The sequence below is a fragment of the Choloepus didactylus genome, chromosome 3 (assembly GCF_015220235.1).
Source record: "Choloepus didactylus isolate mChoDid1 chromosome 3, mChoDid1.pri, whole genome shotgun sequence".
NCBI lineage: Eukaryota > Metazoa > Chordata > Mammalia > Pilosa > Megalonychidae > Choloepus > Choloepus didactylus.
Genome location: NC_051309.1, coordinates 8,935,121 through 8,952,080, shown reverse-complemented (window position 1 = coordinate 8,952,080; position 16,960 = coordinate 8,935,121). Strand labels below are relative to the sequence as shown.

The window sequence follows — 16,960 nt, the reverse complement described above, 5'->3', positions numbered from 1 at the left end:
AAGTTCAGTTAGACTAATTTTCTTGCCCTAAATTACACAGATGGTAAGTGACATAAACAGGATTCATAACCAGCTCTGTCAAATCTCCAAGCCCATGTATCAGTCTGGGTTATATATATATATATGAGATTTATGATAGGAAATGGCTCACATGACCATGGGGATTGGCAAGTCTGAATTCCATGGGCAGGCTGCAAGTTAGGAACTCTGATAAACGTTTTGATGAATTCCAAGAGAAGCTGGCTGGCTGAAGTAAACACAGAAATTCCTTCTGACTGCTGAAACCGTCAGTTCTCCTTTAAGGCCTTCAAATGATTGGAAGAGACGTCTCTCGCGAGAGCACTCTTTTTTATTGACTGTAGATATAATGGGCCATAGATGCAATCAACTGACTAACGATTTAAATCCATGAAATACCTGCCCAATAATGATCAGACCAGTGCCTCCTTGACCAAACAACAGGACACCCTCACCTGGCCAGGCTGACACCTGCACATCACCATTGCAGCCAAGGGGACCCAGCAGTGGATGACTAATGGACACCCCTGCTGCCCAGCTTCCCCTGGAGGCCCCTAAGACATGGGTCTTCAGACGTTAACTAAACTTTGCTGCTTGCCACTGTCCAAGAAGAAGGCAAAATCCTCTGCCAGCCACTGCTTCTGTTATGTGGTATTGTTAAATTTGGGGGAACACGACTCGTCATTTTCATTAACAAAATCATTTTGTGTAAACTGAAGAAAAACTACGAGATTTTAAGAAACTTCCAACAATTGGCCCTAAGAAGGGCACATGATCTAATCATTCTTTACCTTCATTTGCTGATGTCTCAGCCTTGGTCTCTCCTTGAGTGTGAGTGTCCCAAGGGTGACATCCTTGGCTCCCTCTCTTCTCCTTCCCTGGATATATTCTATCTAGGGATGCCATCCAAGCCCTTGGCCACAAATGCCTGCTGTCAGATGTCCCCCAAATATGCATCTCCAGCCCAGATTGATCACCTGAGCCCCGATCCACAGATGCCACCGTCCACCAGATGCCTCCCATGGATGCCCTACTGGCCCCTCCAACCCACACCTGTCCCCAATGGAACACATCATCCCCCTGCCCCCCAATCCCCACCTGCCTACTGCACCCCCTCTCTTCTTCTGATGACCAACATCCCATTTATCCAAGTTTAGAAAGCTCTAGGCTCTTTCTCCCTCTCACACTTTCTCACACTTTCTATTGTCCTCCAGTGGATCACAAAATCCTGTTTATTGCCCCTCACCCCTCATGTCTCTACTCTGCTTTCACTGCCACTCCCTGGGCAGGGCCCTCAGCATCTCTCCACTGCAGTCCTGCAAGAGGCACCTGGTTGGAATCCTTCCTGCAGCTTCCTCTAATGACCCCCCACCCCTTACACTTTGAGGCGTCTAAGTCACACTTCTGTTGGAGCTGGCGAGCACTGAGCACTTAATTCAAGTCAGAGGGTATAAACAGGAGAGAAGCTGGGGAGGAAGGCAGGGCCTTATGGGCCCCTGAAGGTCTTTGTACTACTTCTTTGGAATTACTTTTGCCTCTACAGGACCAAGACAGCTACCACAGGCTCTGAAGGAGCGTCCCCAAAGCAAGTCCCAGGAATGTCGTGGTGATGGCGGCATTGCTGGAATCGGTTTCAACCTTCCAAGGTGATGATTTTAAAGGGAAAACCAGCAGGATGTCTGGGAAAGCAGCAGGTGACTGACAGCTGCCACTGACCTGAACCCTGAATCCTCTGTGAGCACAGCCCAGAGTCCTTCCCTGCTGATGGCCTGTCCCTGCATTCAAGCAGCTGTGACCCAAGAGCCCAGGCACGCCCAGGCTTACCTGCATCCCCCCACCCTGGGGCCAGGCAGAGTCTGTCGCTCTGAAGGGGAAGGGCAGGGGACATTCGTTTCATGAGGACCTGCCATGTGTCTGGCACTGTGCAGGTCAGCTCCCTCGGGCAGCAGCTCACCCCTCTGTCAGCCTGCCCCATGCCAGTTTGCCCCAGAGCTCCTGTGTAGGTTACACTCACCAGGTAAGCAGAACCAGCCAGGGACACATGAGCTGTGATACAGTCAGAAAAGCACAGGGTATGTAGTCACAGCTCGGGGCACAGAGCTTGGCCCTGCTGCTCTGCTGGCCCCGTGACCTCATGCAGGGCTCCAGAGCTCCTGCCCTCACTCTCTTCAACTGTATAACAGTGATAATTATTGCTAGGCTGGATCATTATGAGACTAAACAAGACAACCTATGTAAAATGCTTGGAATATAGAAGGCAATCAGTATAAATAATATAGCAATAACTTTTTGTACTAGAAAACAGAACATTCTAGTTGTTCCGACTGATGATCCTGCTTTTCCATTTAAAACAACCTATTGCTTTTATGTTCTACTGATCAATTTCACTCCCCCATTGATATACAATTATCAAACACTGTTCTGGGCTCTGGAAAAAGGCCATGCAAGGAAGACAAGACCCTGCTCGCCTGGAGCCTGTACTCTAGCAGAGGGATGCAATAATAAGGTGTGTTCGTTCAGTTGGGGAAGACTAGGGAGGAAAAACAAGAGGGTGGGGGACCCCCAGCTTGGTGATCAGGGAAGGCCTCTCCAGGCGCTGACATTTGAGACCTACAGGACATGAAGATGACAGCGAAGAAGGGCTTTCCATGGAGTCGCCAGCAACATAAATGCCTCAGTCTGAGAGGTTCAAGGCGGGAAAGAAGGGACGTCACTCCTGCTTGACCAAGCTTTGGCTTGATGCTCCACTCCCTACTTCACTGCCTCCAGGAATCAGGAAATCCAGCTCCACCACTTAGTACTGGGGACCTTGGGCCAAGTCACTTAACTGCTTTTTGCCAAAGTTAGAAGGGGATAATAAAGACCCACCACTTTGAATGTGATTATTGAGAGTTTCCTGGAGAAAATGAGTACCAAACAGCTCTGTCAACTATAAACTGCTGCACAAATTAAGACACTGACATTTGTCACGGCAGTGCCATCTGTCAATGTGTGTGGTGTGGGCAGCACTTTCCCACTCTGTCAGGCAGGGGACTGCATCACCCCAGGGCAGCTCTGTGACCCTTCAGATCCCAACCACAGGGAGATGCGGTACATTTGGCTGCTCCCATGCCAAAATCCACTCGAGCCAAAGGCTGTGCACGAGCTGGCAAGGGCTCTTGCCAGCTCAGCTGTGCACGAGCTGGCACGGGCTCTTGCCAAACCTCGCAGGTTCCTTTTGAAACCCACCCGGAGATTATAAACTATAAAACTCGCGGCTGGGGGGTGGGTAACTAAACAGGGATCTTACCATAGGTGAGGTATAGCTCTTTTCATTTTTCAGTCATTACTAATGCTCTCTACATTACCATAACACTAGCAATTCAAACAATTAAAAATCACCATAGCAGCACCTATAAAAAATCCATTTAGTCTAGAAGACTATTTTACTGCTGCTGAAAGGACATCTAACATTAGTAAAATTATTCCAAGGCAATGTCTTCGTTAATTATGCTATTGAAAATTTTTCAAGTATGGAAAGCATATTAAGCATTAGGAAATGGGGGTGGGGGGAGTTGTATATAAAACATTTGTTTATAATTTTAAAACCTCAGTATAAAAATCAGGGCAAAGAACTCAGGCTGACCTCCTACTCGAAATATTCTTACTAAAATTAGTTAGAACAAATGGTTAGACAGAAGAGCGTTACCATTTGTATTTCTTCTGGGGATAATTCATCTTCACCTTTGCCATCTCCCCAAGTTCCCAATTCAGGTTGTACTTTGGCCGATATCTTTTCTGTTAAACAAAAAAAATGAAAATAGATGGAGGCAAAAATACTTGTTTTAGAATAGGTCAGCCTACTAAAAACATGAGACACAACACAGCCCCACAGTTTTGTCCTTACTTGCTGATCTGTTGGCTAATCTTCAGGCACTGCAGAAGATTCCTCCACAGCGGTCAGACCTAAATGGTGTGTGTGTGTGTATGTGTGTGTGTGTGCCTGTGTACATGTGTGTGCACATGTGTGTGTGCTAGGGAGGGGGACTTGTGCAGTTTCCATACGGCACTGATCTCAAAAATGGCTGCAAACTACAGAGACATTCTTCAAAACCAAAGTGTACCTTACTTCAAAACAGACATGCTTACACCCCTCCCTCACAGATCACACTCTTCTGGATAACAACTTTTAAAAATCTGCAAGATACATGGATATTTTCATTCATTACATAAAAATATTTATATAATACAGGAAATGGCATCTTTTCCCTAATCTTATTTCTCCACCTAAAGTAAACACTATTCTTGGTTTGATGTAGCCTCACAGACCTTTTTCTAAGTCTATTCACACACACACATTCATGGAATTCCCTGTCCCTGCCCCCTCAACCTAGAAGTAATATAGTTTGTGTATGTGCTGTCTGTTTTTCATAAAGACAGCCATTGAGGACAACATATTGCTCTAAAACTTTCTTTTATGACTTAGTAATATATTTTGGAGATCATTCTACGACCGTCCACATGGACCTATCTGGTTCCTTTAAACTGCAGTGTAATGGTCCATTATAAGGATAAGCTATTCTTTAGGTAAACCGAATTCCACTCCTAAACTTTCGGTTATTTCCAAACCTCCACAGGTATAATGGGCCCATGCTCCGATACTGGCCTCATGTGCTCACTGGAGTACTTCTCTAAGGGAAGCTGCTAGATGCAAGTGCACAGACATCTGAAGAGAGAGCATTTCTAGTCATGATGAAAAAAGTATGGGCTTGATCCCCTGTGAGGCATGTCTACCCCACAGGCTCCTGGACAGGTCACTCAGGGCCACGGTAGAGGGGCCCTTGTGGTTTGCAAACTGCGGGAGGGACTGAAAGGGGGCAGTGGGTGGGAGCGGCCGGCCTGGGATGGAAGGTTGAGCCTTGTGACGAGAGTAATGAAGGCAACTCGGTGTCTGTCCGCCTTGGTGGTGCCTGAAGGCTTGTCAGTGGGTTGCAAGTACTCAAGGGAAAATACTGCTCCTTTTCCTTTTCTTCCTCAATCTCAGGAAACTTCCCTGAGTTTATGTTTTGAGATGACAGGAAAAAGAACATGATGATAGCAGCAATTTAGAAGAAGCCCGTTAGGTGGGTGATGCACAAAAGGCAAGGTTATTACTGGGAATGTGTCATCACTTACTGCAGGCTTTGTCAACATGGCTGTCTCTGCCAGAACTGTCATTATGGAAAAACTTTATTGATGACAGGCTGAAAGCATCTTTAGAATTCAGAAATGGATAAGACTTACTCGGAGTCGACATTCTTTGGGAAGGAACATCTGTCCTTTTCACCCATCCCAGCCCCTGCCCCTAAGAGCCCTATGTCTCTGACTTGTCCTCATTCCTGTGCCCATTTCAAGCTTTTATGTTACCTTTCTTTTTTTTTTTTTAACTATAAGAGTACCAAAATTAGAAACACAAAAACAGTACTGACATTAGAACCAAGTATAAGTTAACTCTGAAGCTAGAAGGGGAGCGTTTTGTCAAATGACATTCTGCACCACACTCCAGTGTGTACCCACCTGAAGCCCCCCGGGCGGCTGCTGTAGCCTCCGCCGGCACACAGCACTTGCCATGCCCGTCCTCTGCTCAGACCCTGGTGCGCCCAGTGCCCGCACCCAGGTCCACTCCTCGGTCCAGCTTTGGGGACACTCTACGTTTGGACCCGGCTCACACTCCCAACCTGGATTCCCACGTCTCCTCCCCATTGCGCATGCTGCACTGACAAGTGTTTTCTTTACTGACTGCATTCCAAACCCATCTCCATGCTGTGCCCTCTGTCTAGAACATTCTAAACTTCTTTTCTCGAGTCCGGATCCATTTCTTGGTATAACCTCCTCCTGAATTCTCCCTGACCTCTCTGACTGAGTCCTGCCCTCCCACCTGACCTCTCTTTCTCCCAGGGGCTGGGATCCGGTCCTGTCAACTCTGCTTGTCCTGAGGGCAAGAACCATGACTCACCAAAGACGTGTAAGAGCTATTCACAGATAATCATAAGCAACTTGAGGCTAAGGGATGCCAATGTCAGGAAACACATTCCAAATGGGGACGTGAAAACCTCATCCTGGCTGAGCAGGAATGTGGAAGAAAAAGGCCAAAGCCTTGGATCTGGCCAGAGGTTGGCTGTGATCACAGAAGGTGCTTCATGTTGACTAAATGAAAAAGTGGCAGAAATAGTGCCTTGTTTTTAAAAACAGGAACATGACAGGCAAAAAACAACCCTCCTCTGCCTAGAACAGTGCCTGCCTAGTCCTATCCTAAAGAATTTTTTGTCTAAGTTACATCTCATGTTTCAAAAGGGAAATGAAAAAAGTGAAAAGCAAAGACAAGTAAAGGGACAGATCTGCACTGGCCAATTCAGCTATGCGTGGCTGTTTAGCACTTGAGGTGTGGCTAGTGCAGCTGAAGAACTGTATTTCTCATTTGATACAGCTGCAGTTAGCCGTGACTTAACCAGCCACAGGGGGCTGGCGGTGACTGTACAGGACAGCACAGCTCTACCCAGTCAGACTGCTTTGCTTTAAAATTTTGTCTGGTGTGAAGGTATTCTGAGGCCATAGCAATTCTGCTGGAAAACGCAGAGGGCTTTCTTGTACCTCTGGGACCAGCCAAATGGAACTGCCCTTACCCACTCCATCTTAGTGGTCTCAGAGGCACAAGTCGTTCCGCCCAGTCCCCCTTGGTCTCCCAGTGACCAACTGGGCTCTGGCTCTCCCTGGGAGGACCAGATGCAGCTCTGGGCTCAAACAGAGGCTCTGATACCCAGCAGGGGCCCATGAGCAGCCTGCCCATCCTCCCTTCTGGTCTGCTCACCCTGCTGTCACATGACTCTCTGGCCACTTTGGAGGGGGTCACCCTGATGGTCCCCAAGAGTGGGGAGAAATACACAGTCTCCTTCACACTAGTGCTGAAATGCACCACTATCTCGGCCTTCCACTCTCTGGCTCTCAGCACTTAAACTGGGAGCAAGAACACTGCTCCATCCTAAACGCCAAGCAATGGATCTCTGTGTAGTCAGCAACACAAACGCTACTGAGGGCACCTGCTAGACACTGCCAGGCTCCTGACATGCCACCTCATGTAATGCTCCCAAGAGACCACTGCCACATTATACCAGGGACACAGTGAGGACCAGCCTTCCCAGGACACCAGGCTGCAGCCAGGCCGTCTCCTCCCTTATACTCTGAGCAAAGGGGTGGCCTGTCCCCATGAACAGCAAGTAGATAAGTGTAGGCTATGGCAGTGATAAAAGCTTTCTTTGGGGGAAAAACAAACAAAACCAAGTATAAAAAATCAACAATTCAGATTTTATTACCCTTTGGGACTGCACAGAGTCAAGGAAGAGATGACTGTGTAAAGAACACGAGGGAGGAGTGGCCGGCTGGTGTCAGAGCCAGGGAGGCTCAGGGGAAGGCCAGGGGTGCAGGGACTGGCCATCCGGCCCCTCAGAAACCTGAACCATGACCAAGACGCAAGGAGCAGCAGCAGGCCAGCAACACGAAGGAATGCCACTATCTCAGAGCCTGGAGAGTAAAGATCCCACCTCTCAAGCGAGGGGTAGGTAGGCCAAGAAAGAATAAGAATCTTCCGTTCCCAGGTGAAGGGAGGCATTGTCGGAAGAAGTGGTGCCTCAAGTTTCAGGTGGGAAAGGAGGTGGAAAAAACTTTAAAGGAATTGAGGACATGAGAGTTTTATTTAAGGCTCAGGGTTGAAAGGGAGGAGTCAGCAGTGGAAGGAAAACTCAGGGCGGCGGCCTCACAGAGGCACCTAAAGAGACAGGCGTGTTCCCGGGGGCTCGCGGCGCTCTCCCTTTCCTCTCCGGTGCGGCCAGGGCGCGCTTCCCGAAAACACAAACTGCATCACATCCCTGCCGACTTAAAGCACTTCACTGGTTGCCTCTGCTCTTAGGAGGCCACAGTTCTGTAACATGGCCTCAGAGCCCTGAGTGACTGGCTCTGACCCCTTCACTGCCCTCACCGCTTTTGCTGCCATCGCCCCTTCGCTGCCCTCACCCCCTTCACTGACCTTGCTCCTTGCTGACCTCAACCCCTCATTGACCTCGCCCTTCGCTGACTTTGTCCCCTTTCTGCCCTCACGCCCTTCGCTGCCCTTGCCCCTTCCTTACCTCGCCCCCTTGCTGACCTTGCCCCCGGCTGCCCTTGCCACATCTCTCATATTACCATGAACCTCTTTTTCACAGCAAACATCGTAATTGTAATTTTAAACCCATTTGTGCAATTATTTGATTCATGTCTGTTTCCCCCCTAGATTAAGCCAGTGTCTATTTTCTACTCACTGCCTTCTCCCCAGCACTTAGCACAGCGCCAGACCCAACGTGCTCAGCGTGGGTGTGCAGCCCGGCTGGCAGACTGGCTAAACATCATCACAAGACGCATCTATAGTGGCTCCCCCCACTCTCGTCAGCCCTCATGGTGTTTACTGAGGGAATGAATGAATGTGTGCATGTGTCTGGCATGAGTAAGTGTAGTTATGCTATCCCTACTTATTGCCTGAGGAAAAGCAGCGCTCCTTTGTGGTGCTGGAGGTCTGCCCTCGCTAGTGCCAAGCGGGAACAGGAGGTGTGCAGGGCCTCTGAGCTGCAGGATAAAGGCGGCCTGGTACAGACGAATGGATTTAGGCTCTAGAAAGTGGCCGACCTGGGGGTCCCAGTGCTGCTGCATATGTGGTGCTGAGTTTGAACAGGTTATGAAGGAAACTTCGCACCTCTGTTTCCTCATCTATAACATGGCAACAATAGCACACATCAAAAGACCCAGTAGTTGGTATATGGGGAAAAACACACCTAATGCAAACTTGGACTACAGTTAACAGTAATATTGTAATAGTCTTTTATCAACTGTAACACAGGTACCACACCAATGCTAAGTGTCAAAAATAGGGGGGTAAAAGGAGTATGGGGTTTTCTCTTTGGAACAATGAAAATTTTCTCAAATTGATTATGGTGATGAATACACAATTCTGTGATTATACTGAGAGCCAATGACTGCACACTTTGGATGGTGTGTATGGCATGTGAATAAAACTGCTTAAAAAAATTCCAGAAGAAAAAGAACCAATAGTTAAACTATGGAATTATAGTTAATAATATAATTATAATAATATTGATTCATCAATTGTAGCAAAGGTACCATGTTAATGCAAAATTTTAACATAGGGAGACCTGTGTGTGTATGTGAGTGTGTGTGTGCATGCGGGGAGAGGGGGTTATGGGAATTCTGTACTCTCTGCACAGTTTTTATTTAAACTTGCAACTGCTCTAACAAGAAAAAAGGCCCAACAAGACTCCAATCTGCTAACACACTCAGCACGTGCCCACTACAATGAGGAGGCTCAAAAATCATTGGTTTCCTTGCCCCTCCCAATGAAGTTGTAATCTTTGGGCAGGTCCTCTGGCCTCTTTCAGGCTTATACAGCCAGAATGCGGATGGAATCCCCTCACATGTCAAATCTCAGGGCAAAATTAGATGGAGAGGCAGCACGTATAACATGGGACTCAGGGTCACACAGACCCACGTACAAATCTTGGGTCCACTATGTATGAATTGTTAAACTTGGGCCAGTTATCCAGCCTCTCTGAGACTTTCCAAATGCCTCATCTACAAGATGAAACCCACCCCCAGGGGGCATCTGCTAGGATGTTTGTAACATCCGAGAGAGCTGCAGTGTCATGATACAGAAAATGATGAGGGAGACTCTGCTCTCTCCTGGCTTCAGTTTGCCTGATCTGTGAGTCATGCAAGGCAAAATGCCACCCCAGCCACCCTTCTGGGATACATCAAACTAAACATTCCTTCCTTACACAGGCTGGCCATCCACCTGGAAACAGAGTGGAGATGTCCCGACAACATGACACACATTCATCTGTGTGCTGTTTACTCAGCCTCCACTCTGTGCTGGGACTGTTCTGAGTCACGGGCTATCCTGTACACATGGTGCCAGCAGCACAGAAACCCAGGCTTGCATTTTATCCTTAGTACAAGGAGGGATAAGAGGTTCCTGAAATCACCAGACCCACCCTGAGGCAGGCTGGTAAGACAGGAAAAACTGAGAGTGCCCCTGGAACTACCGTGGCTGCACGTTTTCTGGGGAGGCAGGCACCTCGCCTTACCTGAGACTAGCCTGAGAGAGACTCCTTGAGCAGAGACCGCCAAAATTTCTTCCTGATTCTAAGTCTCTGGACCCCATCCCTCTAAGGCCCAGCTACATCAGGCCCTTTCTCCTAGACCCTGCCAATTCCTGGATGATGGGGAGAATCCTCCAAACCTGGCTCAGCCGCAGAGCCAACTGTGACAGAAAAAAGGCTGCGATGCTGAATGCAAATACAAGCTTTATGCAAATAGTGCACCACAAGATGGCTGGGACTATGTCCCTTTTTTCCTTGTTTCGTCATTTTGCCAACATGTCATGAGGAAGAAATGTATGGCAAGATTGTTATTTTGATTCATACCTGGATATTCTTCAGTGACAAGCTTTTCTTCAGAGTCTTCTTTTGAAGGATTCTCCGACGCTTTCTCAGAAGATGTCAGTTCTTTGGTCTCTGTATTTGGTTCAGGTTCCAGCTTGGATCTGAAAAATAAATATTTAGCCATAAGATAATTTACTCAGATAGCAGGATTCCTGTTTGACAACAGAATGCAGCGGCATGTGGCTACCTCTGCTTGTCTGTATCCTTGGACCAGAGCAGTTTCTGCCTCTGGGTCCAGTGGCCACTCAGACCCGCCTCTAGTGTCTAGCAAGCAGGCATGACAAGGTGCAGGTGTTGCCGCCTCCACGGCAGGGACCCCCCCCACACCCCAACCTACACCCACCATCTGCACACCCAGCACCAGCATGTTGCCTCACATGCAGTCCACACATGCTGAAGGAGAGAAGGCACAAACATGGCCCCAAATGCTGATTCCACACTGAACACACACATACATGTTACATATATATATGCATGTATGTGTATATCTATATCTGTAAGGCATAGGTAGTATTTTAAAATAATTTAACTATCACAGCACAAGACTTTATCACCTCGATCACATCGACTTGTTTCAATAAACAAAGGCCTCTGCCATCGCCTCTTTCCCTCGGGGCTCATCCCACGGCTGTCTCCTTTTCCACCTGCAGGTTTAGACTCAGACTCACCTACTCCGAGAGGCCCCCTCCGGCCTCCCCATCTAGACGGTCTCCCCTGCAGCCATCGCAGCCTGTCATTACCTCACGTCAGTCTGGCGCCAGTGGTGTGTGTGTTCTGAAAGCAGGCGCCTCACCCCCATAGCTCATGCCTGCTGCTCAGCCCAGATGCTGGCACATAGTGTTTAATAAATGTGTGTTGAAGGGATGAACACTTTATAAATATCAGTAAGTGGCTAATAAGAGAAAAGTTTGTTTATGAAACAATTGGCCTGGTAATAGCTTTAGCAGAATCTGTGTAACACTGAAAATCATCAGCAGAGTGCTAAAGAGAGCTACGATAAATTCCACATTGCTAAGCAGAAAGGCTCTAAATAAAAAGAAGAACATAAATACGTGTAAGGATAATATTTTTAATGGCAGCTAACAATTATTGAGGGTTTATTTCATATCAGCTTTTTAAAAGCATTTTATATGAATTAATTTAACCTCATAGCATCCCCATAAGATACTATCAATACTACCACTAACGACCTTTTACCGGGGAGCAAACTGAGGCATATGGCATTAGGCCACTTGCCTAGGTCACAAGGTTGGTAAATGCAGAGCTGGGATGTGGCCTTGGGGAACCTGGCCCTGGGGTCCACGTTCTTCATGGGTGCCCTACGTGGAGGACAATCTCCCCACTGTGCTCCTTGAGGAAGGACTCCTTGGTCAAACGAGGCAGAGAAAGTTGAGTCAAAGACAGGTTCTTCACTAGACAATTTTTCAGTCTTTACTGTGTTAAAATACATTGTGAATTTCCAAAACGATGTACCATAAAGTGTTTTCCAAACAACCTGACTGCAAAGACCTTGTTCGTGGAGTTTCAATAGGTGAGTGTTCCGAGAAAGGCTGTTTAGGAAATGCTCTTCTACAGCATTAGTAAAAGAACATTCAAAAGTAGCTACCACATCAATCTTCCCAAGTGTTACTGTGGCTGAGTAGTAAATCACTAAACCACAGTGCCCTGAAACAGTAACAACGATTTACCATCTATCAATGTTTCCAGGGGTCAGGGGTTTGGGAGCAGCTGGGCAGGTGGTTCTGGCTCGGGGGTTTCCGGCAAGTGCAGCTGGATGTCAGCCGGGGCTGCATCACCTGAAGGTTTGCCTGGGGCTGGAGCGCCCACCTCTGAGGAGCTCAGCCCATGGGCAGTGAGCGGGTTGGAACTGGCTGTCAGTTGGGAGCCTCATTTCCTGTATACGGCGCAAGACTCAACTTGGCCAGGTGATGGTACCCAGGTGTCTGGTCAAGCAAGCAATGGCTTAACCCTTACTGCAAGGACATTTGTGGCTGGTTAATAAACCAGAAGGTTGGTTTATTAAATCATCAGACAATTGGCTACAGCTGTACAACTGGATGCAGCTGAAGGGCATGTCTTCCACAATGAGAGAAAGCAATCAGCTGGATTTAATCCAATCGGTTGAAGACTCTTAAGCGAGCCAGAGGACCTTCACTTCTTCTTCAGCTGACCAGAGAAGCATTTCCTGAGTTCATCCAAGTTGCCAGTTCGTTGCCTGAGGAGTTCATTGAACATCTTCATTGGAGTTGCCAGTTTGCTGCCTGCTCTACGGAATTTGGACTCGTGCATACCCACAGTTGCTTGGGACCCTTTTATAAATCTTATATTTATAGATATCTCTTGTTGATTCTGTTTCCCTAGAGAGCCCTTACTAATACAACAGGATTTATTCTTTTTGACATTAAGTGGATAAATACAAATATTTAATTTACTATTTATTACTTAACATGGTTTTTCACATTTTACCTGAGATGTTTGTTTTGGGATTTAGTAGTTGAGTGACCTGACACATTAGCCAATTTTCAAACTAGCCTGAAACAAACAAGACATGAATTTCCAGACTTTTTACAGTTACTAATTAACAGTGACTTATCATTTCTTAGCTTCATTTTTTTCATCTGTAAAATGGGGCTAAGAGTATCCTTCTTGTACAGCTATTGGTTTATATGTAAGTGCTTAGCACAGTCAATAGTAAACAGCAAGTGCTCCAAAAAATTAGCTATTATTACTATTACTGCTGCTACAGCTACTATTAGTACTGGGAATGAGAAAAGGTAGAGTGATTTGGAAAAGAAAATTTCTTTTGAAGTCCTAATGTATTTGACTGCTATTATCCCCATATCTCTGAGCCCTACTTACTTTCTGTAACAACATGTTCCAGGTCTATTTTATACTTTCCCAGCTCCAGCCCTGGAATCAGTCATTTCTCCAAGGAGCTCTGGTTCCTTTAAACTGAAATTAGTACCTAGAAATCAAGATCTGGGGGCTAAGTATGTTTATTGCTATCAGGGTGTCACTGTCTCCAGGTCCTTTCAGTGGACAGAGCTGGAAAACGTACACATGCATTTACACATAGGTCTACATACACACACCTGCAACCATATTCATTCTATCTCTATCCATGTAAACTGAAAAGCATGACTTCACCTAGGACTTTTCATTCCAGTCCAGCACCACAGGGGTCATTCTGGTTTTCTTCCCTTCATTTCTCCAAGAATGAGAGACCTGGCTTCCATTATCCTAATATATTCACTGATTCGATCACCCCCCCTGTATATAACTAACACCCTCCACTCTGCTGCCATGCCCTCCTAGGAGACTCCCTTCACCTTGCTCAGGCTCTGACCCCCACACTGAGCCACCCCTCCTCGCCCTGCGTGGGGACACCTTGGCTCTCCACAATTGTGCACACTGCACACACCCGCTGTCCTCTGCCCCACTTGGCAGCTTTATAACTGAATTGGCCAGGAAGGGTTTTATAGTTTTAAATAAAGCGCTCCTTTAAAGTTAGTCATCCTTGGTGTCCAAAATATGCTAATGCACCAGTTCTCAATTTAAAATGAATCAAGACAGCAGACTTAGACAAAATTGAGCGCTTTTTTTTAAGTGATAAAAACAGATTCTAATTATCACATAGAATATCTATTGAAATCCTCAGGGAAATTACAAATTAAGTAGTTGAAGTCAATGTGAAAAAAGCAGTTTTTAAAAAGCCATCAGAAACATCAGTTTATGCCCTGTGATTTATTTGATTTCCCTAACTGAAGGCTGAGCATTTCATAGCTGCAATCAACACAATTTCCACCTGGCCAACATCTGTTTTCCAGTCTCTTATTTGAAAAATCTTGGAATGCTATTTAAAAATGTAAAAAAAAAAAAAAGAGCAGAAGGAGATAGAAAAGGGGGGACAGAATTGGATTTTTCTGTTTTGAAATGAGAAAATATGTGGGAGAAGTGCTTTCAAACCTCAAATAAAGCCCTGTTCAAATATTAGCAGAGGCTAACCAGAGTCCAGCACAGCTCTTAACCCTTTTATGCCACCAACAAAGGCTGCAGAGAGGAAGGCAATGCTTTTCATATGTAATACTATAGCACCTTGATTTCAAAAGCGGCTTTCCGACTCAGGAAGCCCCTCAGGGCACAGGGACTGAGCACTCCAACCCAGCAGGAAGCGTCACACTGCCCCGACTGAGCCTCTCCACCACTCACTCATTCACTCACTCATTCATTCAACAGATATTTACTGGGCATCATCTACCTGCATGTGAGGTGACACTGCAGGCCAGGGCTAAGGTAAAATGGGGGTAACAAACCTACCCACCCCGTGGGGTTGTTCTGAGAGTAAAAGAGGTAATGGATGCACAGCATTTAGGTTGGTGCCTACTGCATAGTAGTAAAAGTTAGCTGTTAACTCCTGCTACTACTAGTTTTTAAAAATTATTTTTACTCCCTTCCTTTGTAGTGAGGCCAAAGGAGATTAAGCAACTTGCTCAAAATTTCAGTTGGTGGAGGTTAGGAGTTTAGGTGAGCTTATAAATAATACCCCTTTCTTCTCCGCCCAACTTTGGAACACAGTCAGCAGACTCATCTCACTGAACAGGGTATAGTCCCTGCTCAGGTGTTCTCAAACTATTTTGGTGAGCAGCACATGGCACAAGTTGTGAATGAGTCATGCACAAAATACACATTGGTCCACAATGGACTGCAAGGAACAAACAAACTGGTCCTCACCTCGGAGAGGTGTTCTAGGCCAGGTCAGCTGCTTCGTCTGTCAAGGGCCAGGCAGCAAATGTTTCAGGCTTTGTAGGCCATATACTCATCCCTGCCACATATATATATATTTTTTCCTTTTGCGTTTTGTTTCACACACCTTTAAAAAAATAAAAGCCATGCCTAGTTCAAGGGCTGTGAGAAAACAGCCCAAGGGCCACAGTTTGCTGACCCCCCTTCAAGTAATGAATAAGACTCCTGTCGTAGGTAGTGAATGAGAAAGTCACCTCATATGAAGTGAATATTTAACTTAGTATTGTATCACTTTTTTATTTTCTTCATGCTCTTCATCACCATCATCATGACCATCATCATCTTTATGCCCAATCACCAGCAGCACTTGTGTTCCTACTACTTGTGGGATTATAAAGAAGTGAAAGGCACAATTCCTTGCTCTCACCAAGCTTATAATCTAGTTGGGAGAGAGGACTAAACCAGAGATAATAATTTAAGAGTACATTCTTCAAGTGCCAAATACATAGACGATGGCCTGAGTTATAAGAGAAAAGTGTTATAGTTTTTTTTTAAATGAGTAAGAAAAATGGAGTGCAGGAAAATTCTGATTTTTGTACCAGCTTAAGAAAGTACGTAATAACTCAAGATCACAAAGATGGGCATGGAATTAAGGCATATTTTCTAAAGTGTGTTTGCCAAGTGTTCAGAGAGCAAAGGGCTCCTTGGCCAGCAGGTCTGGGGGCTGCCGAGTCCTATCCACCCGCACCTCTGAGGCACAGGGGCAACGAGAAGACTCTGAGAACCCTCTGTTCACATGCTGGCTCTCAAACTTGCTGGAACTTGTTTCTCAAACATGGAACCTATTTTCAGAGTAACACTTACTTAGATCACCAAGATTTCCTCAGAATACCTTATGAGATTCCGAATTATATTGTCTTTTATTATTTATAGTAGAATGTGTTAATATTCAGGTAATTAACTTCAAGCTACAACGATGCACTCAGAAGGTGCTATAAAGTTGTACAATCTTCCTAGCTGATTGTTTTATAACCTACCCAATGTTAGAATAAACCATTATCTTACCGATTGTAACAGGATTTATCCTTCTCGAATTTCCCTTAAGACAGAGAAAATAGCCCCATATTTCCATTTCTAAGAACATCATTCTGCTAGTGAATGTGATGTGTTCAAATGATGGGCCAAAACACACTGAATTCAAAGCAAGATTCACTGTGGGTAGATACTGGACCAGATAACCAGCCACTAGATAAAAAGCAGAGAATGGCCTATTATTTCAGGTTTGGATTTGTCACTGGGCTTCTGCATAGCTTACGCCTTTAGAAAGAAAATTCTCTGAATTAGTGGAAAAGAATATCAAAGGTAATCCTAATTCCTACATTGTTACCTTAAACCTCTTCTGCAAGAAAAAGAAAGCAGATGATATACCTGTTTCCCGAGAAGAGGAAATGTGTCTGGTTAATTCAGATGGGTTTTAATTAAGAGTATTTACCTAGGAAGGCATCTGATGGCTATTTCCACTTATGTCACAACCAAAATGTCAGTGCTTTAAGAGATTCAGGAGCATAAAATGGCATATTTCAAACCAAACCTTCTGGGGCGACATGGCCACTTGGGCCAGTGTTGTGTCTGAGACTGACCCACAACCTTTCCAACGTATCAGCTCTCGCTGTACAGACCCAACAAGCAACGAGTTAGAC

At 45.9% G+C, this 16,960-nt stretch overlaps 1 protein-coding gene across 3 annotated transcripts in view; it reads right to left on the bottom strand.

Moving 5' to 3' along the window:
* Positions 1-16,960, bottom strand: part of STX18 (syntaxin 18) — a 141,906-nt gene that overhangs the window by 12,080 nt on the left and 112,866 nt on the right. For all 3 annotated transcript variants that reach the window (XM_037829383.1, XM_037829386.1, XM_037829385.1), the window contains 2 exons: positions 10,500-10,618; positions 3,707-3,795 (listed from right to left, as the gene is read on the bottom strand). In XM_037829383.1, the coding sequence (XP_037685311.1) occupies positions 3,707-3,795; positions 10,500-10,618 (208 nt within the window). The remainder of the gene's footprint in view (positions 1-3,706; positions 3,796-10,499; positions 10,619-16,960) is intronic.